The sequence below is a fragment of the Mytilus trossulus genome, chromosome 8 (genome assembly GCF_036588685.1).
Source record: "Mytilus trossulus isolate FHL-02 chromosome 8, PNRI_Mtr1.1.1.hap1, whole genome shotgun sequence".
Lineage (NCBI taxonomy): Eukaryota > Metazoa > Mollusca > Bivalvia > Mytilida > Mytilidae > Mytilus > Mytilus trossulus.
In genome coordinates, this window is record NC_086380.1 from 63377711 (window position 1) to 63401828 (window position 24118).

Below are 24118 nucleotides of genomic sequence, written 5' to 3' on the forward strand. Positions count from 1 at the left end.
TATTTGTTGTTCCTTCCCATATAGTTAATACCTGGGTAAATAAAAAGGGCATATATAATAACATGACACATCTAAAGACAGGATATTTGTTGTTCCTTCCCATATAGTTAATACCTGGGTAAATAAAAAGGGTATATATAATAACATGACACATCTAAAGACAAGATATGTGTTGTTCCTTCCCATATAGTTAATACCTGGGTAAATAAAAAGGGCATATATAATAACATGACACATCTAAAGACAGGATATTTGTTGTTCCTTCCCATATAGTTAATACCTGGGTAAATAAAAAGGGCATATATAATAACATGACACATCTAAAGACAGGATATTTGTTGTTCCTTCCCATATAGTTAATACCTGGGTAAATAAAAAGGGTATATATAATAACATGACACATCTAAAGACAAGATATGTGTTGTTCCTTCCCATATAGTTAATACCTGGGTAAATAAAAAGGGCATATATAATAACATGACACATCTAAAGACAGGATATTTGTTGTACCTTCCCATATAGTTAATACCTGGGTAAATAAAAAGGGCATATATAATAACATGACACATCTAAAGACAGGATATTTGTTGTTCCTTCCCATATAGTTAATACCTGGGTAAATAAAAAGGGCATATATAATAACATGACACATCTAAAGACAGGATATTTGTTGTTCCTTCCCATATAGTAAATACCTGGGTAAATAAAAAGGGCATATATAATAACATGACACATCTAAAGACAGGATATTTGTTGTTCCTTCCCATATAGTAAATACCTGGGTAAATAAAAAGGGTATATATAATAACATGACACATCTAAAGACAGGATATTTGTTGTTCCTTCCCATATAGTTAATACCTGGGTAAATAGAAAGGGTATATATCATAACATGACACATCTAAAGACAGGATATTTGTTGTTCCTTCCCATATAGTTAATACCTGGATGGATAAAAAGAAATATGATTTTCCATGGTAAATAAGACAGTTTAAGGTTTTAGCCTGATAAAGCATTTGTTTTCATCTCAGCATATAAAAAAGAATTTAAAAGGGTGTTTTTTCCCTAGTTATTTACCAGTTAATGAATTCAGTATTGATATTTTTCAGTTTATATCTGTTGAACATTCTGTTTTGAGATGAGCACAAAATAAGATTCTTATAGAAAAAAATCAACCAAATTTTTACCTGAGCATCTCGAAGAAAATTTGGTAACCCAGTCTCCTCTATATAACCTTGACCTCCAAAACTTTCCAAACCTTCTGAACTTACTGACATAGCCTGAAATGAATAATAAATTCAAAATAATTAAAAACATTCAATTAGAAGAAAATTCAGATTGTTTGCATGTGAGGATTAAATGTATAAATCAACAGTTGAGATATATGTGGAATAGTATTGTTGAATAGATGACATACCTTTCTTCTGGTATTAGATATGTAATTAGTACATTTATTCTATATAGCAAATTATCTGTATCAAATGACAAGTAGTTTACTAAAAAAAATATGAAGAAGTTTGACTAGTAACTATCATAAACAAATACTACATCAATTTTCAGGGTTTGTCAATTTGAAAATTGGTATTTGCTACTTCTTCCCTATGCATGCAGCATTAAGAAGTAAGAGAATGGTTGAGCCCTAGTCAGAATAATGTGTCAATGTACAGTGCAGTGATTTTGTTAGCTTTTTTTAAAACTACCTCTACCCTTTTTTATTGGGAAAATATGCGCCATTTTCATCAAATTGGGAAATTCATAATAAACCATGAATTTGACTGAAACTTCAATTTACAGACCCATTTTCAAGTGTCAAACCCTGCTTTAAAATAAGACCCCATTTTGTCAGTGATGATACATAAAAAGACCCTCAAATGTGCACATATAGTCATTTTAGGCAAGAAAATTGTTTAAATGAGTGTTTTTCAGTTTGTATTCATGCACAAGAGTGCACACACTGAAATGTCTCGCCTTCTTTACTAATCATTGATATTATGTTGATAGTCCTAAGTATAAAGCTTTATTACAACTGTCACATAAACCTAACATTAACCAAGATAGCTAAACAAAGACCAAGGTCAAGTTTAGATGAATCATGCCAGGCAGACATGTACAGCTAACAATACTTCCATACAACAAATATAGTTGACCTATTACGTAAAGTTTTAGAAAGATAGACCAAAAACAAAAACTTAACACTGTGCGATGAACCGTGAAATTGAGGTCATGGTCAAATAAAACATACGGGACTGACATTTAGATCATAATATATTTCAGTACACCAAATATAGTTGACCTTTTGGCATATAATATTAGATAAAAAGATCAAAACTTAAAAAAATCACTTTGACCACTGAACCATGAAAATGAGGTCAAGGTCAGATGACATCTGCCCACTAGACATGTACACCTTACAATCATTCCATACAACAAATATAGTAGACCTATTGCATAAAGAATGAGAAAAACAGACCCAAACACAAAAACTTAACTATAACCACTGAACCATGAAAATGAGGTCAAGGTCAGGTCACAGGTGACACCTGCCAGTTGGACATGTACACCTTACAGTCCTTCCATACACCAAATATACTAGCCCTATTGCTTATAGTATCTTAGATATGGACTTGACCACCAAAACTTAACCTTGTTCACTGATCCATGAAATGAGGTCGAGGTCAAGTGAAAACTGTCTGACGGGCACGAGGATATTGCAAGGTACGCACATACCAAATATAGTTATCCTATTACTTATAATAAGAGAGAATTCAAGATTACAAAAATTCTGAACTTTTTTTTCAAGTGGTCACTGAACCATGAAAATGAGGTCAAGGACATTGGACAAGTGACTGACGGAAACTTCGTATCATGAGACATCTATATGTCGTGTACAAGTTGCGATTTTGTACATGTTATAACATGTACAAAAATTTTGTACATGTTATAATTTGTACAATGCAAAAATACAAGTTATAACATTTACAAAAGTACCTCATACAGGTTATAACATGTACAAAACATTGCTGAAAAATGGTTTTTACTTGTACAAAATTTTAAAATAAAAAATATGGTTCTATTATAACAACACATGCCATTAACCTCAATAATATTTTCATCACTGTTTTGTTATTGTCCATTCATGTTAGTGTCCAACCTTTTTGATACAGTTAATGGCCAGATGAATAGTTTTTATAATTACTTAATACCTTAAGACTTTTAAAATACACATGTAGTCAATAAACATTATTTAGTATTCTTAAAACTCTTTTTCATTCTCAATTTTATTACCTGGTATTCAAACAGAAGAAGACTTAGAAGCAATATTTGAAGCAAGTTCTGTATCCAACAATACTGATAGTGAAGACCCTTTTACAGAGACAGAACATAATACAGACACTGAAATTGAAACTGACAAAACAATGTCAGAGACGGACGTTATTGCTGACACAAACACTGAAACTGATGGTGAATTGAATGGTCATGAGTCAGCAAACAACATTACAATGAACAAACAATTGGGTTAGAAACAGAAACAATAGTAATTGAATGAAGTGATGCTAACATGGTTGGTGAGGGAGTATGATCAAGTATAAGCATGACATCTACTGGTTCCCTTTCTCGTAAGAGTGCGCTTTCTGATGGTGATATTTCTGCTGTTAATACTAGTGAGGGTTTGTCAAATATTGACATTAAGCATGCACAAAAGAGGTCCCTTTCTGGCCAGCAGGAACAAGCTGATACTTTGACAAAAAACTCAAAAACAAGATTAACTGTTCTCTCCCAAGGTGATAACATTATCATTCCTATTCCGTCCATTGATATGGGCCCTGCCGATAAGAAAAACATATCATTAAGTAGATGGCAAAGTTTTGTGCATTGCCAGTGTAAGAAAGGCAGTTGTAAGTCTGGTAGGTGTAAATGTAGAAGAATGAAAGTTTTGTGCAACTCAAAGGTGCCACATGTCTCTGTCTTGTAGCAACAAGTAAAAAAAACTTGTTTCTAAAATATATGAAAATGTAGTATTTTATGCATGCTGTAAATAATGCACCTTCTTTTGCATTTGATTATTATTCTTTAGTATTTATAAATTTCAATCGTGAATGTATATTCTGCTTTATTATTATTTTTAAATTTTGTACAGGTTAAAACATGTACGAGGTACTTTTGTACATGTTATAACTTGTATTTTGGCATTGTACAAATATAACATGTACAATATTTTTGTACATGTTATAACCTGTACAAAATTGCAACTTGTACACGTATGAAGCATCCAGGTCTTTCACCTTCTAAAATATAAACCTTTCAAGAAGTGAGCTAACACCGCCGCCGCCGCCGCCATAACCACCACTGCCGCCGACGGATCATTATCCCTATGTCAAGCTTTCTGCAACAAAAGTTGCAGGCTTGACAACAATTACTACAGAGACTGCACTGTTTGGGAAAAAAGTTGCCTTTTTGGGAATAATTTTAAGCCATTTTTTTTCAAATTGGGATTCTTCTCCAAGACAAAAAGACTTTATTTTCCACTAATTTAAAGCGAACAATATCACTGTACAGTGACATAAGTTTTTCAGATGAGTGTTATGTCTTCAGAATCATAAGTGATGCTTGAAATAAATAAATGGAGAATGTGTCCCTTTGAGCCAGGTGAGCTAACAATTAGTGAAGGATAACTTACTTTTTTTTTAGTTTAAAGCAGACAGGCCTTTCCTAATACAACAGTATTTTTTTGTCACCTGATTACAACACTTTCAACAAGAACGTGTCTTTAAAACATGGATGCCCTATCGACACTATCATTTTCTATGTTTAGTGGACTTAGAAAATGGGGTAAAATCTCTAATTTGGCATTAAAATTAGAAAGATCATATCAAAGGGAACATGTGAACAAGATTTAATTTGATTAGACCTCATCTTCATCAATCAAGGTGCTTTTAAGCACTGAGGGTAAAGATTGCTTCAATATAACAGGGAGAAGTAAAATTAAATATTGCATTGGTTGTTCTATACAAAGGAAGATAACTCCTATTTTTAAAGATGACTTTAACAATGACATCATTTATATTTTTAGAACAGAAATAAGTTTCTTGCACCTTAAGGTGTCAAACCACCAATAACTCCCTCCAATTTAGAACGTATCTGAAAAATAGTGCATTTGATGTCATTGTTTACTTAAACTGACCAACAAATTGGCAGAAATGAAACTTTTGGTGAAAGGGAATATATTAAGACCATTTTGAGCTAAAATTTACTTGTTTATGAGTTTGTGTTCAAAATTGAGGATTAATGCACTCCATAGTATACTAATTTAAGATTTCCAGAAAACCAGGAGTTATTTTTATTTGGAAGACCTTTTCTTTTTTATATGATTTCAAACATCTGTTGAAAATTGGCATGTAGAAAGCTGATACATGTACGATTCAGAATATACCTGGTTTCTATGAAGTTAAACTTAAGGTAAAATATCTAGAAAGCTGTGAATATTGCAAAATTTGGTTGAACAGATAGGAACTTTTGATTGGTGGTATGACATCTTAATAGGAGTGAGTAATCTAAGTAAGTGTTAGGTTAACCTGTAACATACCTGTTTACCTGTGTATAATTTGATAAGAGGTGTGAGTAATCTTAGTAAGTGCAATTCATCTTCAGTTGCTTTACCACTCTCTTGTTTACTTAATAGTAACACAGCTTGGAAAACAAATAAGGTGGCAGCTCTCACTTCAGTCTGTTAATAAAATGTTTATCTAAACCATCTGTTAACTACTATAATCCAAATTTATAGAGAGAAAGGGAAAATAATTTCTGGTGAATGAATGAAAGTAATGATGCAAAAGTATTGAAATGTTTAAAATTCTTTCTTTTCTTTACTAATTTAAATTTCAAAAAACAAACAAAAATCTTATAGGAAAATATATGATCTGTTTCATGCAGACTTCTATATTCCCTACTATAGTCAAAGTGCAACAAATTGCACAGACATTTGTTTACTGTTGAAGAATGTATGTTGATTCTTGTTTTTGTGTGTATTTTTATTCATTGTAATACATATAAGTGCATCTGAACCAGTGACAACTCTAATACAGATTTTATTCATCTGGTCACCATGAGTGATGGTGATACAAGGCTAAAAACACATTCTATATATATAATTCGTCTAAATAACAGCCAAACAATGTTAGATCCTCCACAATATTTAACTCTTTCTACTGAGACATTGTGGCATCAAATTGCCTTGCAGTATGCACTAGACCACTCGCCACCTCGTCTCAACTTAAATCGATCTTTTGGTGGCCAATTGATAAGTTTCCTCTTTATTTTTTTCTCTAGCGTCGTAAAAAAGTACATAAAATATGAGGCATACAAATGGAATATTACAGATCAACTGAATTATCTATATATATTTCATATCTTCTTTTCAAAAATTGAATGGTTAATTACTTTCGATTTTTTGGCTTTGATATAATGTTTAATATGATTTTTGGGAAAAGCTGACAAAAAATCTTTGGACTCTTTTTTTAATTCAGTAATGAAGATAGTTGATGTACGTAACTATTCAACATTTTAAAGAATATTTTACTATTAACAGTAACCACAATAAACCTATTTCTCGTATCAAACATAAACTAAAAGAATCATCAAAGGAATTTGTTTTTGTCCCGGCCGATAAAGCTGCTAACAATATTATTATTGTTTGACGTAAATTTTACATTGAGGTTCTGAAAAAAGAAATCACCAATTCACCAACATTCCAACTGACTCTATTTTCAGAAAACGACATCTGTAACAAACAAACTTTTAGCTGCAGCTTTACAAGCAGAGCCAAATGCAATGAAAGTCCCAACTATGTATTGGCTTCCAAAGCTACACAAAACACCTTACAAATATAGATTTATTTCGTCTTCAAGCAATTGTTCGTTCAACTACTAAGTTGTCTATTCTTCTTACCAGGACACTCGGTACAATTAAAAACCTGATAATAAATTGTTCAAATAAGGCCTTCGAAAATAGTGGAATTAATTACTTTTGGAGTGTCAAGAACTCGTTGGAAGTACTTGATAAATTGCATGCTTATATTGGTAATTTTGAATCTGTTCAAAGTTTTGATTTTTCTACCCTGTATACCACATTGCCTCACATTCTCATTATGAAAAAATTCACACACCTAATTAAATGGGCATTTAAAAAGTCAGAATGTGAATATATATGTTCAAACTCTTTTAGGTCATTTTTTAGTAGCAATAAACCAAAAAACTATGTCAATTGGACATGCTTTGATACTATATATGCCCTTGAATTTTTACTAGATAACATTTTTGTTCGCTTTGGGGATTCTGTATATTGTCAGGTTATCGGAATTCCAATGGGGACTAATTGTGCACCATTTATTGCGGACCTGTTTTTGTATTGTTATGCGTTACAACTTATGACAAAAATAAGCAAAGACCCATCGAAACAACATCTGATAAACAAATTTAATAATACTTTTAGATATTTGGATGATATTTTGGCTCTCAATAATGACGACTTCAGTATGTATATTAATGAAATTTATCCTGTTGAACTTACTTTAAATAAAGCTAATACTAACAAAGACCACTGCCCTTTCCTCGATCTTGATATCTATATCACTAACGGAAAGCTGAATACTAAAATTTATGATAAAAGAGATGATTTTTCAATTCCTATCGTTAATTATCCATTTTTAGATGGTGATGTTCCCTTGTCACCATCTTACGGTGTTTATATATCTCAACTTGTATGATTCGCTCGTATATGTAACAATGTTTTAGATTTTAACAAAGAAATTTATGTATTACTGAAAAATTATTACACCAGGGTTTTTCGATATCACAAACTAATCAAAACTTTTACTAAATTTTATCATCGGTATAAGGACATCATTCGTAAATATAGTTCAACTTGCAGACTTCTTATACATTCAGGTATTTCACATCCAATTTTTTATGGAAATATTCTTTATAAAGCACAAAGGTGTCAGTATTCACCACAGAAACTAACAAAACCTTTGAATAGACTTATTAAGAAGGGATATAGTTACGATACCGTTGTCAGGCCATTAAAGATTGCATATTTTGGCGTTAACATTGATTCACTTATAGGGTCTTTGCGTCAGAACTAAACACATTTATTCAAAAAAAAGTTGTTGGCATTACACAGGTTATGTTTTTCTCATATATGTTATGATGATATAATACTAAACCCCTCACGGGAAGGATTGCACCTGATGTTCATATGATGAAATCATAATCTTTCAGTCAGTTTAATTGAAGTCTAGAGCTGGCATATCAGTTAACTGCTAGTAGTCTGTTGTTATTTATGTATTATTGTCATTTTGTTTATTTTATTTGGTTACATCTTCTGACATCAGCCTCAGACTTCTCTTGAACTGAATTTTAATGTGCGTATTGTTATGCGTTTACTTTTCTACATTGGTTAGAGGTATAGGGGGAGGGTTGAGATCTCACAAACATGTTTAACCCCGCCAAATTTTTGCGCCTGCCCCAAGTCAGGAGCCTCTGGCCTTTGTTAGTCTTGTATTATTTTAAGTTTAGTTTCTTGTGTACAATTTGGAAATAAGTATGGCGTTCATTATCACTAAACTAGTATATATTTGTTTAGGGGCCAGCTGAAGGACGCCTCCGGGTGCAGGAGTTTCTCGCTACATTGAAGACCTACTGGTGATCTTCTGCTGTTGTTTTTTTCTATGGTCGGGTTGTTGTCTCTTTGACACATTCCCCATTTCCATTCTCAATTTTATTATTCTAATATTAAACAGACCATCCACAGAATAATTACCTCCAATCTTGCCAGTGTCTGTACATGTAGAGGATAATGGTACAGTCGATTACCAAAAGCTTCTCTCTTTAAACTGTAGTCTTTAGATAACATTAATAATCTGAAAATATACCTCTATACAGTACATATATAACTGCCACAATAAAATATCTCATCATTTTAAAATATCAATCTAAAAAGCTATGACCATATTTTTGAGCCCTTGTGTATGTCTTCAAGCACACGGTACCAAAAAAATCCTTCACTGTTTTTTATTAAATATCAACTAGGTAAAGAACTTTCCTACTAGTATCTGTTCAAAATTCCTTAAAACTGCCTCCCCAGTACAGGTATGTAACATGCTTACAATAAATTCAAAAATAATTGTAATATTTGTATTAAAAGTACAGTTATGTATTAGGTTCACATTAATAAAAATGTGCATTCATAATTTCAGAACAGATTTTTTTCTTCATCAAATTGTGGGCTAATGTCATTAATTAGATCTCTCATTTTTTTCCAATGGATTTGTTTTTATAAATGCACACATTAATTTCTGAATGTATAGTGTATAACTTCATCAAAAGGGATGTTCCTATTACCAATAAAGGTAATTATATAAGCAAAAAAAATTTAAAAAAAAATTAGGCAGATCCAAGATTCTGTGACCAGGTGAGCTGAAATAAATGTAGACTCACTTTCTCATACTTGAGCATGCAGCCACAGCATTGTGTATTCTTGTCAATGTTAACATACTGGAAATTCCTGCCACACCTTTGCCTAGGTCTGAAATCTACAAAAAGTACAAATGTCCAAGATATATATTAGTACTTAATGACAACAGGCATATCATTTGGCCTTTTTTGTTAGAACTGTGAACAAACAAAGATTTCCTACAATTTTATGAACCTATAAATAAAGTGGCACATTAACTTCAATAAACAGCTGCGTCCAAAGGGCATGATACCCACATTACATGCATATTGAAATTGTTGAAAGATTTAAAGTGCCTATCATGTTACTATTGAAAAAATTACATTGAGCAGTACAAACTGCGAAAAACTGACCAGAGGTTGTTGTTGATGATATACTTTGATTTCATTTATTTTCTGTGGATACCAATTTTAGTGGATTGAAGTAAATTGTAGTTCATGAATTTGTTAAAATCTGCATACAAACCTTTGGTAAATTAGTCAAACATTTAAATTTTTGGTTTTATCTATACCAACAAATTAAGATATTTAGTTAGTGCTCTCTAGATAAATAAGCCAATCATCTGGCATCTTAATATTATGCAGGATTGTTAATCTACCGCTAATTCCCCTTGATAAATTAACTAGGCCTTAAGGCATTATTGTAGGCAGTGTAAAGCTGAAAGAAGCTGAATATTTTATCATTAAGCAAGCAACAGTCAAACAAATAAACAAAGATTTAAATTAACTGACTTTTGAATGGATGGAAGGATTTTAATATTTTTTTTAAACTTCAGACATAAAATTAACACTCACACAGTGGTCAAGAATAAAAAATGAGTGAGCGCAAAGATTTAATTTAAATTAGATTGCTGAATATTCAACATGTTCAACATCAACTTAGTGAAAATATTGTGATCTTATATGTCATATTATCAAGATAGCAGCTTATTGTTATAGTGGATTAAACCAACAATTTTTTGCAAGCAATTTATAACTTTCAAGCTATAAAAATAACCGAAATAATATCCTTACAATAAGTCAAATGTGGATCTTCTCTGGTATGATATCATCAAAGCACAAAAATAAATCCTTGAAAGTTGGTGGGATAAAAATAAAGACAGGAAAAAATATAGGTTTGTATACAGTATGATATGTAAAAAAGGTAATTATATCTGGAAGCACAAATACCTGAAAAGAAAAATCTGTAAAAAAACTAAAAAAATATATCCCAATCTCTTTAATTAGGGCAAACAGTAGCTTTTAAACATTCTGCTATCATGGCTATCTTTCTTTCCACCTGTACCAAAAAATGGCAATGATTTAAATTTTACATACTAATAACTTAGGAGAAAAAATTGCATATATACAATGTGTCCACATGTTAAAGATCCATCTGACTCCAGTCATTATGATCAGTTTGACATGTTTGATAACTATTTTATTTTTTCCACAAAAATAGGAGAACTTGGACTATTAAGGACTTTTGAAGAGGATATCTTCATTACTGAATTTTGCTATGATTTTCTTATTATTCACTTGAGTTCATGCATATTACACAAAGTATGAAAATACCATTGAATGTCTATTGATTGATAACAATTTAATCTTAACTTTTATCACTCAGTCCAGAAGTTAGACCGCTTTGTTAATTTATTTTAAATCAACAATTGACCAAAAATAAAAGCTTTTTATTTTAGAAACGATGTTTTCTATCTTTTTTAAACTTTTAGTTTTCATTGCATTGTACTAAATAAACTGCTTTAAAATAAAACAAGCCTGCCTTCCAAGGTTCTCAAAAATATAAGCAAAATCATAACCAATGAATGATAAAAAATTATAATATAATTTATCTCCTATCACAAAAACAAAAAGAAACAAGTTGATCTCTAATCTGATAATGATACTTCAATGGCACTTTTCAACTTGGTGTATATTCAAATTAAAGTCGACCATTTTCGTAATAAACTCACTTTCTCATATTAGAGATAGCCATGAGTGCAGTGTGTATCCTAGATATTGTTAGAGGTATAGGGGGAGGGTTGAGATCTCACAAACATGTTTAACCCCGCCGCATTTTTGCGCCTGTCCCAAGTCAGGAGCCTCTGGCTTTTGTTAGTCTTGTATTATTTTTATATTAGTTTCTTGTGTACAATTTGGAAATTAGTATGGCGTTCATTATCACTGAACTAGTATATATTTGTTTAGGGGCCAGCTGAAGGAGGCCTCCGGGTGCGGGATTTTCTCGCTACATTGAAGACCTGTTGGTGACCTTCTGCTGTTGTTTTTTATTTGGTCGGGTTGTTGTCTCTTTGACACATTCCCCATTTCCATTCTCAATTTTATTAACATGTTGGAAATCTCAGCTACACCTCTTCCTAACTCTGACACCTAAAATGTCAAATATATACACAAGAGGAAAAACATCAGTAGAGATAAAAGCTGATTATAGGAGGGGGTTAGGGAAGGACTTCTAAAAACATTTATCACTGAAGCTTACATAAGTTTCAGTACAGACAAATTGCCTTAACCAAGAATTACCCCCCCCCCCCTTTTGCCCCTTTCCCCTTTTGTTTACTAAACCATTTAACCTAAACTACTTTAGAAAAGTATGTCAATTTTGCTTAGCTTTCCAAAAATGTTTTATATTCATTGTTTTTTTGTTACAGCAAGTGTTTCTAATTATCCTATGTCAAATATGGTTTATAAGTTACAATGATCTCCACTCAAACAGGTAATTATGAGTGTTAGTCAATGAAACATATTTCATAAGTAGAAAAGTTACTAGTTGGAAACCAAAGAAAAGTGAAAATGAATAAAACAGCCGACAACATCTGTATAACTGTTTTCATCTCCTTTTTGATAGCAGACTAACTTGTATTTTGAAAGTGTGCTACAGGTTCTGATTAAGATGCTGGCCCAATTTAGTTTTTCAACTAATTTTTCAATTTAATGTTACCATAATCTCTGTATTCTAAATTTAAAAGTTCTTCAGTAAAATATCTTACCCTTACTGCTGAAGTTCCATCCAATAATAGCTCAGCTGTAGGTAGTTGTCGAGTTCCCAATTTGTCCTTCAATTTAATTATTTGAATGTTGTTCAAACTGCCATCATTTTTCTTAGTTTCCAAATAAAATAATGATAGGCCTTTGGTACCCTGTTGAAAAAAATATATATCAATTTACATCCAATAAATATATATGAACTGTTTGTTCTTATAAAAAAGAAGATGTGGTATTATTGCCAATGAGAAAACTACACAAAAATTGAAATGACATATTAATTAATGACTATAGGTCACTGTATGACCTTCAGCGATGAGCAAAACACATACCACATATTCAGCTATAGGTCACTGTTCATCCTTCAACAATGAGCATTTTTTTATAAATCGCATATACATATACCTTTCCCTTGTTTATAACAAGGATATAAGTGCTGATTTTTTCCTAACATTTGGCTTATTTCAGAATTTGTAAATTGAAGCATGGTTGTCTAATTTTATATCTTCATACTTCTTATCATTCAACAAAATGTTTTAAAATTAATTTGGTTTAAACCGCACATCTTTGATAGCCTCTGTTAAATTTGTTCATATCTTTAGACTATGTAAAGCTTGACACTATTTGATTACATTTACCTCATTTTGATCTCTAGATGTCTTTTAGAGCTTTGTGGCATTGAGTTGCTGTTTCATTCAAATGTAGAACAGAAAGTCACAGAACAAAAAGTCACAGACAAAAAGTCACGGACAAAAAGTCACAGGACAAAAAGTCACAATTATTTTTTTCTGATTATTTTCTTTAAATAAAAACACAAATTTCTACAAAAATATTTTTGTATTTCCTTGAACTATTGTAAACAAACCAATTTTTTGGACAAAATTTATCAAAAAAATATCAAGGATGATCAAATAATTGTTAAAAAAACAAAATGTCAAAGTATTCTAACACTCAAATGACCTCATGGTGCCAAGAAATCTTTCTTTTGCATGATTAAAACAAAATAAATTATCATTTTTCAAGTATAATGACACATTTCCTAAACTTGAATATGAATATATGTATTAAAAAGTAAATATTTCAAGGTATTTCTCTTATATATGGACTATAATTTTGTATTTGGCCTTTGGTTTCTTTTTGTATCCTTTTTTATAAGTTCTAAAATTTTAACTTTTATTTTGTGGGTTGTGTTGGTGTTAGAATAGTATGAATGGAACAATTGAGTTTTTCGAGAAAAAATTAATACATTTTGATTCACGTGACATGAAACCAAACAGGAAACCAATCTTTAATTTCTTTATTTTGCACAATATAATTCAAAAGGCATAAATAAACACCATTACTAGTGTTACTTGCTTCATGTTAATATTTAAAATCTATTTTCAATGTTATATTGAAGTTTTTTTTAAACCTGACAGGAAACCATAAGAAACCGAAAGCAGTTTTTAGTTTTATTTTATTGCAAAATCTGCTTAAAATAATCTGAACAGTATACTTTTTCTTAAAATCCATCTTAAATGTAACAGTATTATAAAACTCCTAAATATGTGCTTGTTTTGAAAACAATTAGTACAATTTATTCAGAATTTTCCATATTTTCTTCCTTGATACAGGATACCATAATCGTTGTATCTTGATGTTTAAGCCAAAAAAATGTATTTATATTTGGTTTTGATATTCCAGCTATATACAATTTATTCCAAATCATTGGCAATGTAACATTCTTTAAATCCAGTAAAGAAAAAAACTTTAAACTTGGAATTAAAATCTTTAAAATAGGCACAATGTGATACTTGTGACCTGTACACCATCTACATGGTTTCCACATTTTAACCTACTTTAGTGGGCTAAAATCAATAAAGTACTTCCTTTCAAGTCATGCATGGTAAAAGTTTACTTCTCCTTTGACAAGTTTATTGCGTTTCTGATAAGTGTTTGCAGAACATGAATAAAAAATATTAATTAAAAACTGTGACAAAGATTCCAACTTTGTACATTCCAAGTGTAACGGTATATTAACATGTAATTTTTATTAAATTATATTTATTCACCTAAAATATCCAGTAATATTTACTGCTGAAGTTAGATCAATCCAACGAGCATTGGTACAATGATAAGAGATGAAATTTCGATTGATTTTCCAAGGACACGTCATTATCGGGAAACGAAGTGTGTTCTAACGTCTGTTAAATTTGAAATCGATTTTGTCAAGTCATTGGGCATTTATTTTCACATAGGATCGTATGTAACATTATGCACATAGGAAAAATAACAGACCACCGGCACAATCTCTTTGACAATTGTATTTTCCTCGTTTAAACAAGACGAAACAAGTCTACAGATTATGTTTGCTAACATCCCGTTGGAAACAAAAACAATGTTTAGACCTAGTATTTCGTACATCCAGCCGTAATGGCGTTATCACATGTTAGTCACATGTTTCATGTTTGACTGAAAATGGTTAGAACTTATGGACAAAAACAATTTTAATAAATAACTGGACTTCTGTTTCGTGTGAAATGTAACGCATAACGACAACGTAATTTTCTTACTTAATTATGACGAAGATCAAAACAAGAATGTAAATCATCTCGGATTTACCTGTTTGAACATCTCGCGAGAGTTCATATTTGCATATTGTTTTTAAGAATTCTATTACAACAAAGCAGATTACATCATCTAAAAATTGCGTTACGAAATCGGACACAAAAATCACGCCACTGTTCTTACATCTGCTACATAAATACTTATAGTTCTCTGCATTTTCTTCTCACTATTCTTATTGGTCGATGTTCTTTGTTATTTGAAAGCAAAAGTTACGAATTTGCCGGTGACGATTATCTATAAATCAGTCAGCGTTATGCTCTTTGGAAGCAAAAAGTAACGCGAGAAACGACACAAAAATACGGTTGTAGAATCTTTGAAATTCGTATATTTTAAATTTTTTTCTAGGGAAGAGTAGCATACACTTGTATGTTGATAAAAAATAATGGCATCTTTAGATGTAGTTACAACTTTTCTTACAGTAATTCACATTTTATTACTTTTCTATAGTTATAGGAAACGGAGCCCAATAGCAAATTATGGTCCATATTCAAACAATTGTCAACAGATTATTTGTGACTTTTTGTCCTACCAAATTTGTGACTTTATGTCCTGTGACTTTTTTGTCCTGTGATTTCTGTCTGTTTACCTACTAATTAGTGTTTACCCCACATCACTTTTATTGCAATTCAATACAATATGCTTTACTCAAAAAAACAATGTCACATTCACATGTGAAATAAGAGGTAAATAAAATTGAGAATGGAAATGGGGAATGTGTCAAAGGGACAACAACCCGACCATAGAACAAACAACATCAGTAGGTCACCAACAGGTCTTCAATGCAGCGAGAAATTCCCGCACATGGAGGCCTCCTTCAGCTGGCTCCTAAACATATATATATACTAGTTTATGAGATCTCAACCCTCCCCCTATACTTCTAGTCAATGTAGAAAAGTAAACACATAACAATACAAACACTAAAATTCAGATCAAGAGAAGTCCAAAGATGTAACCAAAGAAAATAAACAAAATGACAATAATACATAAATAACAATAGACTACCAGCAGTTAACTGATATTCCAGCTCCAGACTACATACAATATTCAAATGTAATTTGTTTTGCACTACCATTTACATTTTATATATTTTGTACATACTTATATCTAGCATTTTGTGGGGCAGAACATAGATTCCTACACTGTCTGCACCTACAAGTATTCGTTTAGCTCTACTCAGGGTGTCATTTTTCAGTCCAATCCCCCCTCTCAAGTAAAGCAAATGGTCATCCTCATAGAATACAATACACATTTAAGACCTACTTCTATCACATTGTTCTGTTTATCAACTACACGAGCTAATGTGAACGCCATATCTGAGTCTGTTGCAGAGGAGAACCATTTATAACCATGTAATCTGTAACTTCCATCATCCTGCTTCACAGCTTCTGTTTCTGTACCACTAGCTGAATGAAAAACAATTGTTGAACAGAACTTGAAGGACTCTTCTATAGCATGTAAATAAATTCAAAAACACAAATTTTACAAGACAGATAGAATGTTAGAGGTTAAACAACTTTGGAGGCTGGATATATCATAAGTAAATAAGGATTCAAAATATATTTTTTAAGTAAGCTCTAATAAAGTCCTTAAAGATGCAAAGAACAAAATTTGGTTACCATATTTGTTTCTTGCTCATGAAAAAGTAGACATTCTTGCAAAAAAATCTTTTATATTACCAAATCATCTCTCTTTATAAAGTAAGATTATTGTTTTTGGTTTTTTTTATTTGTCAAGACTGTTCTCAAATCATATGCTTTTTTTAAAAGAGAAGATGAGTAAAAAAAACCTTAGTTTTATGCATTTCTAATATTCTAATCTTGCAAATTTTGTATTACTATATTTAATTCTAAATGATTAGTAATCAACCCTGTGTAACCTAATGACCAGGATAACCTTAATAAGTTTTCAGATCCAAAGCAACTGGAAATCCAACTTTTGGCATCTGAAATTTGTATGGTTTTCCTGTCTGCTCTAAAGTTGTCTCCCCTTACCTACATCGGATCCTCCTTTCTTTTCAGTCATCCATTGTCCAGATGTCCAAAATTCTTCAGGATTTCTTGAAGTTAAGTTTTCAAAAGCCTTCAGTAATTGACTGGTTGGATTTTCTATTCTCTACAAAAATATCATAAATTATTATACAGAGAAAGCATAAAAAACATAAATTGTGGCTTACAGTAATATACAGTCAATATATTTTGTCTGCTAAAATAGAACAATTCTAGTGTAAAACCAAATATATATACAGCTATTTGTTTTTCTCTACTCTTAAACATTTATTAGTAAAAGACATGACCACCTCACACCACTATCTTCAGAGACAGAAGTTTATGGTGCAAAACTAATTTATTTGTTCCACTTTAAAACTTAATGCTCAAATGAAAAGATTGCAGGAAAAGAGAAAATAAATGGTGATTTTTTTTAATTTTAATTGTTTTCCATATATTTAAATATCTATATCATGACCCCTTCAATCACAAATCTGTGAATCAAGAACATGATCAATTTGGAAACTTAATGTAAGTAAAAAGTACTTACCCTTATAATTGTTGCAGCGCCATCTGTCATAGCCAATGGACAACTATAAAGTCCAGAGGATGAGGCAAATATGTACAGCTTAGACATCTGATGTAAACGTCTGAAAAACAAATTGCAGTTATCATTTAACTCCACCATAGTTTTCATGATCCTAGCAAAAAATGTAATTATAAATATTGAATGCTTCTTTTTGTAACTTCATAGGGTTGTTAAAGCGTTGACCATGGGCATATTTTTAGAATGAAGCCCTTCCGCGCTTCATACAAAATGTACTTCGGTCAATGCTTTTACACCCCAATGAAGTTACAAAAAGAAGCATTCAATTCTTAAATAAAAGTGTTTCAATACACTAATAGGCTATTTCTAATAAAATTCTTCAAGGACTCACTTAAAAACAAAAGATGGTAATTTTGTGACATGATTGATATACATGTACTGTCTAAAATTAAACTACAGTGTTACTCTATTGTTTCACATATTATTGTTAAGGAGGCTCGCGGGTACAAAAATATCAGCAAAAAATTAAACATTTGTTTTTTCATTACAAATTTTATTTATTACACTATTAGTTATTACTTTATAACATGTTACAAAAATCACCCAGACAAATCAATTTGGTTTGGCCACAGATGACTTTAAAAATGATTATTTATATCATTGAAAAAGCTCCAAATTATCTCCCTTTGGTGCAAAAATGGATTTTTTTTTATGTTTAAATTGAAATATCTTTTTAACTCATCTGTGACCTATTGTTTGAAAACAAGCGAAACATAAACTAAATAATTGTAAAATTTAAGAGGTGGTTTCTGTATTTTTAAAGATCTTTTTTATTTTGATATTACTAATATTTCTCCTATTAGTTCAACATAAAAAATGATATTTACAAAAATGTATGCTTCATTTGTAAGCTTAAATGAACAGTGACCCCATATTTTTATTTTATCTTTCTATTACATGTAGGTATAAGATAAAGTTTAATCATAGAAAAAAATAGCAAAATCCTATATTAGAAAAAAAGTTGATTTAGACCCGCGAGCCCCCTTAATTTTAAATAATTGTACAATAAGGGATAATGAAACTTTAAAATTTGATAGCACATGTACAATGATGTATGTAAAACAGTATTCTACATTTTCATGATTGGCTTTGTCATGTTTGTTGCTGATTGTTAGTGTACTGGCTACACCTTAGTAAATTATTGTTGTACAAGTATTTGCAACCACCAAATCATTAACTGATGGAGGCAAAATTTTAAACACAATAATTTTAATTCCATTCTGATGCAACTGTTATTGAACAAAATGAATAATGGTATTAGAACTGACACCACAAACATGAATAATGGTATTAGAACTGACACCACAAACATGAATAATGGTATTAGAACTGACACCACAAACATGAATAATGGTATTAGAACTGACACCACAAAATGTTTAATAAATACATAAAATCTAACCGCCATTCTTCTTTTGGGTTTTCATATCCTAAAGAAATAAGACCTTCTTCTGCTGAAATTTTGTGCATTTTCTTCCATGCTTCACAGGTGACCAGTTGATCTACTCTGTTACCCCATGCATCAAATGTCTGTACATATGGTTTCTCTTTTTCACATTGAAAACCAAGGTCATCAATTTCTATTGCAATCCTCTCACTAAATCTGAGTAGATCATCTTCTACTGTTTGGTAATGCTAAAAAAAAAGTATAAATAACAGGCTATTATTTGAACATGGAATTATGTTTAATTATGGACTTTGCTTAATATCTTGTGTTTAAAATTTATTTATGTATTTAACTTTTGAGTGGTTAATAACACTTTCCATACAATGTATTTTGGTTAGATAGTGTTGTGTGCGGCAAAGTACATTATATTGAAAATATACTATTTTCTTTGTAATAGAAAGTGTTGTGCACAGCACAGAACATTTCAGTACAGAATAAACATGGAATTTATTAAAAAAAATCAATAATAAGAAATCAAGCAAATTCCATAATTAAAAATAATTCCAAGTTCAAATAATAGCCTGTTAAATGTAAAATAAGTACTATAACTATACCAAAAATATTACAATTATATTTTCATTGACAGGCATGTCATGCATGTGATTGAATTCAAAATTCAAATTCTGGTTTATATAACTTTTAATTAATCAAAATGTTTTAATTCTTTTGGTTTTTTTTAACGCCTGGCTTCCAAATTAGTTTTTTTTTCTCCTCCAAAAATAAAAATAAAGATAATTATTTGAGACCTATGACAAATGAGGGGGATAGGAGGTGTCCTGATCCGAAATTCTGGGCTTAAAAACACCAAATCCTTAAATCCCTGGCTTAAAAAATGAAATCCTGTGGTCCCGAAATTCAAATAAAGAAATATCCAGACCCGAAAGGGTCAATTGCGAAATTCTGAATTTAAAACACCCGATCCCGGAGTCCTGATAAAGGTCCTATCCCCCCTCACAAATCACGATAAGAATACCCTCATGATTATGGTTTCTGCACAAATTTAAAAAGAGGTAAAATATGCTTTCAAGGGCAATAATTCTTGTAAGATGTTTAACTTATAACACAATTTCACATTTTAACTAATATATCTTTCTTTATATCATCATGATTGTAGTTTTTGCAAACAACTTGATAAATTCATACGCATTTTTATTAGCTACGGAACATTATGAACATGACTAATGGACATAATTCAGAAATTTTTTAAAATGGACATTTTAAAAAATTTATGGACAACTACTCAGTTCTTCCAATTTCACTGAAAACTTTTATTTAAAGCAGCATCAAAAAAAAATATATGTTGCAATAACTGGTCCCAGTGCTAGTTGTTTCAGCTTTTCGTGCATTTATGACAATGTTACTTATGAGAAGATTTTATTTAATGCTTTAAAGTATAGTGGCCACCAGTTGTAAATCTATTACAAAAACTAAACTGGCCAGCAAAGCTTCGGAAGCTACAATTTTATTTTATTATTATTACAAAAATTTTGGAGGGGGTTAGGTTGGGATGAAAAATTTGCTCTTGCACTTTTTTATACTATAGTTTGTAATTTGTCCTGCCTTTCTATTTTTCAATCTATATGGTGATGCCTTAATCTGTTAGTTTCTCTTGACTTTTTTTTTACATAAATTGTCATCCTGCTTTTTATTTTATTGCAAAGTGTCTTATCCAGTCCTTTTTTCCTACCCAAAACTGGGTTACTCCTGTATCACCCTTTTTATCCACGCCCACTCTGCCCCTATAAACTCAAATGGTAGCTCCCTTAAATATGTGCTAGTACAACTTATACCTGTTTTGGTATATTCTTCTGAAGAATTTTCAACAAAGTTTGGTCCTGTTTCAGAAAATTTCCCAACTTAGGTTTTGGCTGTGTAAAGTGACCTAAACGAGCACTAGAGAATGGAGCAGTGTATTCAAATTCATTATCATTTAATGTAGTTGCTTTTGTGTAAGCTGTTCGTGTCAAAATTCTTGTCACTCTCGTCGTTCGTTGACGTTGTGTTGGGAACTTCTTCAAGAAGTTCTGCATTTTCTCTTTTATTTATTTACATTTTGAGTTACCTCCCTTACAATTAACTGCTATATTCATACTGCTGATCCCGAGCCAGAACCCAGAAACTGCACATGTCGTAATAGCTAGGATTTCTATAGTAAAACTAACAAATACTTGTTAATAATTATCAAAAAAGGAAAATATGATAGAACAACAAATGATTTTTATGCAATAGTTTGTTATTCACAGGATCAGCATGTCTGTTGAATTTGAAGCCATTGTGTAGATTTTTCAGGCCAAACAAGATGCCAGCACGCATTCTTATGGGTATGAACTGTGAGCCTGTTCTTGCTGACCATTTTTTTCTTCATATGAGTCGGTATCTTCAGACTCTTGAAAAAAATAATCAAAGAATCCATATCATTTAAGTTCACATTCAGATATATTGATGATGTTATGTTCATTACCAATCCAAACTTTTCTGATTGGGTTCCATTAATATTCCCTATAATAGCATCAGTGAATAGTTACATACATGTTTTACAATTACAAACATAGAAATAAGTCATGGCTGTCTCTGTCCAAATTGTATATTTTACCTCGAATTTGACATAAGCGGTCATTTTAGTACCAAAACGTATGATAAACGAGACGTTTTTAAATTTCAAAATTATCATTAAGTTCCCCAACCTTAGTAGGCTAGCAATATACCTACACCACCTGCACATAGGATATACATCTCCCGAATCATTCTACATTTTAGAGCTTGCAGCTGCTACCCATACTTTATATATGATGTCAGGATTATGACAGTGGCATGGTCCTATCCGAATTCGCTTGATATGTTTAAAAAGCTTTTGATTTGTCATTTGATTAGCCGGGAACTTTTTGATTGATTTTTTCCTTGGAGTTCGGTATAATCCCAAGTGACAAATAAATAAGAATATCTTTATTCCTAATCAAAAGGCCTATAAAGAGCATTCAGATATATATAAATGAACACAAATTACAAAATTCATACAATATATTCACTAAACAATTAACACTTGCAATTTAATATAAATGCTGCTGGTTAATAACTAAATATGATTTAGAACGAATATACTTAATTATAGCCACAATCTTTTACATTTGTCTAATCTGACATCAATACCAATACGAATCATAGTTTGCATTCTAAAAATATAAAAAAAAAGTATCTCCAATAGAAAAAAGTAATGGTTCATATTGTTTAATAACCATATGTTAGTTTATCTGCTTCATGTTTGAAATGTATACTTGAATCCGTTTTTTCGTATTATAAAATCTTGATTACCTAAAACCCCACCCTGAAAACTTTACATAAAAATACATCTAAAATGAATGCATATTCCTTTAAATTTTGTCAAAGAGGTATAAACCATTGTTTTGCTTCCAGTTAGTAACCTTTTTCTTGAAGATTTTTTACCCAAAAGTCATCCCAAGGAATTATATACAGTTATATTTAGAACATAAATCATTCAGCTTGGTCAAAGTTGAAACCAAAGACATATAGTGTATTACATGTCATTAGTCAACCAATGTAAAATAAACGAATATCGATCGAAAAGATACTTTTGTCTCTGTTTAATGCCTGTCTTTACAACAAAACAATATATTAAAACTGTGTTGGTGTGATACAGACAATGCAATTATCTTCGCATTAATAATAAAATGTTTTCAATTTCATTCAGAAAGTTAAGAAAGTTAAGAAAGTTAAGAATTTCTTAGTAATGTTTTTTTTTTATATATACAGCATATTTTATGTTTTTTGCTTATTTTGATGTTATACCGGTATATGGTATATACTGTCTTTGTATTTAGTCTGTTGTAGTCGCATGCAAAAACTTATATATTGCATATTATGTATTTTACAGTAAACAATTGCCGATTAAAAACTTACTTATATACATTGGCAATCATACCACATCTTCTTTTTTAAAGACGGTTTGTACTATGTTCTGTATTACACTATTTTTATAATTTCAGCGATGATGATATTGTCAAATTTGTACTTCTCTTTTGATTGAAATCCACACTTGATTGTGAAAATATAATTTTTATGTGTTCAGGTAATTTGGCTAAGAGTCGTATAATATATCATGTATATGGTTTCCATGCATTCATCATGGGTTTCCGGATTCAAGGCTTAAATTTCAGTTAAAATCAATATTGCATGTTGAAAATATTGATAAAATGGGAAAAAGTCTAATCTTAATCGAGCATCTCAGGCTATTGTCTATTGCAGGCTTTTTTACCTGATATTTCAATAAGTAATTTATAATTGACCACAATCAAAGTTAGATACAGGAAAAGTACAAAATGTCCAGAATTCTTTTTTTTTTAATTATAAACTACATGTTTAAGTCTTAAATGAATAAAATGAATGACATTACAAAATACAAAACGAAAGACATTTTGTCCAAACTTCTGAAAACGTCGAACATCCTAAAAACGCTTATTTCCGACGTTACATGTACTGTTGTGTTTTAAAATAATATTTTCCTGATAAATAAAACAAATCGTGTTGTGAAATTTGCAGAAGAAAAATAGTGGTGCATGTTACTCGGACCATAGATTCGACACAGATTGAATTTTGCTATTTCTATAAATCAGTTATAGCTTTTAGCAAATGTTTGATTCAAGAATGTCAATGATATTTACGATTTTTTCAATACCAATTTGAAGCAAGGCAAAAAAAAAATTTCCTTATGTTGTTGAAGTATACCGAACTAGATGTATATCAATTAAAGTCGTCCCTTCAGTAAGGTGCATTCACTAAATTAAAAGTACAAGTCTTCGAAATTATTTTAGTTAACCACTTGTCCTGCTACCCATGTTATAACTGTCGTACTAAAACTAATCCATCAGCTGTACTAACGAAGCCGGTCAGCACTTTTTCGTCAATATAAACTTGTACATAAAACGTTGGTAACTGAAAGACTAATCACAAACAGCGACGAAAACTG

The 24118-nt window shown here is 31.0% G+C and overlaps 1 protein-coding gene across 5 annotated transcripts in view; it reads right to left on the reverse strand.

Annotated features, from left to right (window-relative positions):
* The window catches only part of LOC134681246 (acyl-CoA dehydrogenase family member 11-like), a 533340-nt gene extending 512142 nt beyond the window's left edge, over positions 1–21198 (reverse strand). For all 5 annotated transcript variants that reach the window (XM_063540785.1, XM_063540783.1, XM_063540787.1 and 2 more), the window contains exons 1-4: positions 20928–21198; positions 19093–19325; positions 17634–17733; positions 17090–17210 (exon numbers count right to left, since the gene is read on the reverse strand). In XM_063540785.1, the coding sequence (XP_063396855.1) occupies positions 17090–17210; positions 17634–17733; positions 19093–19325; positions 20928–21167 (694 nt within the window). In that variant the 5' untranslated portion in view covers positions 21168–21198. The remainder of the gene's footprint in view (positions 1–17089; positions 17211–17633; positions 17734–19092; positions 19326–20927) is intronic.
* Between the last annotated feature and the right edge of the window lie 2920 nt (positions 21199–24118).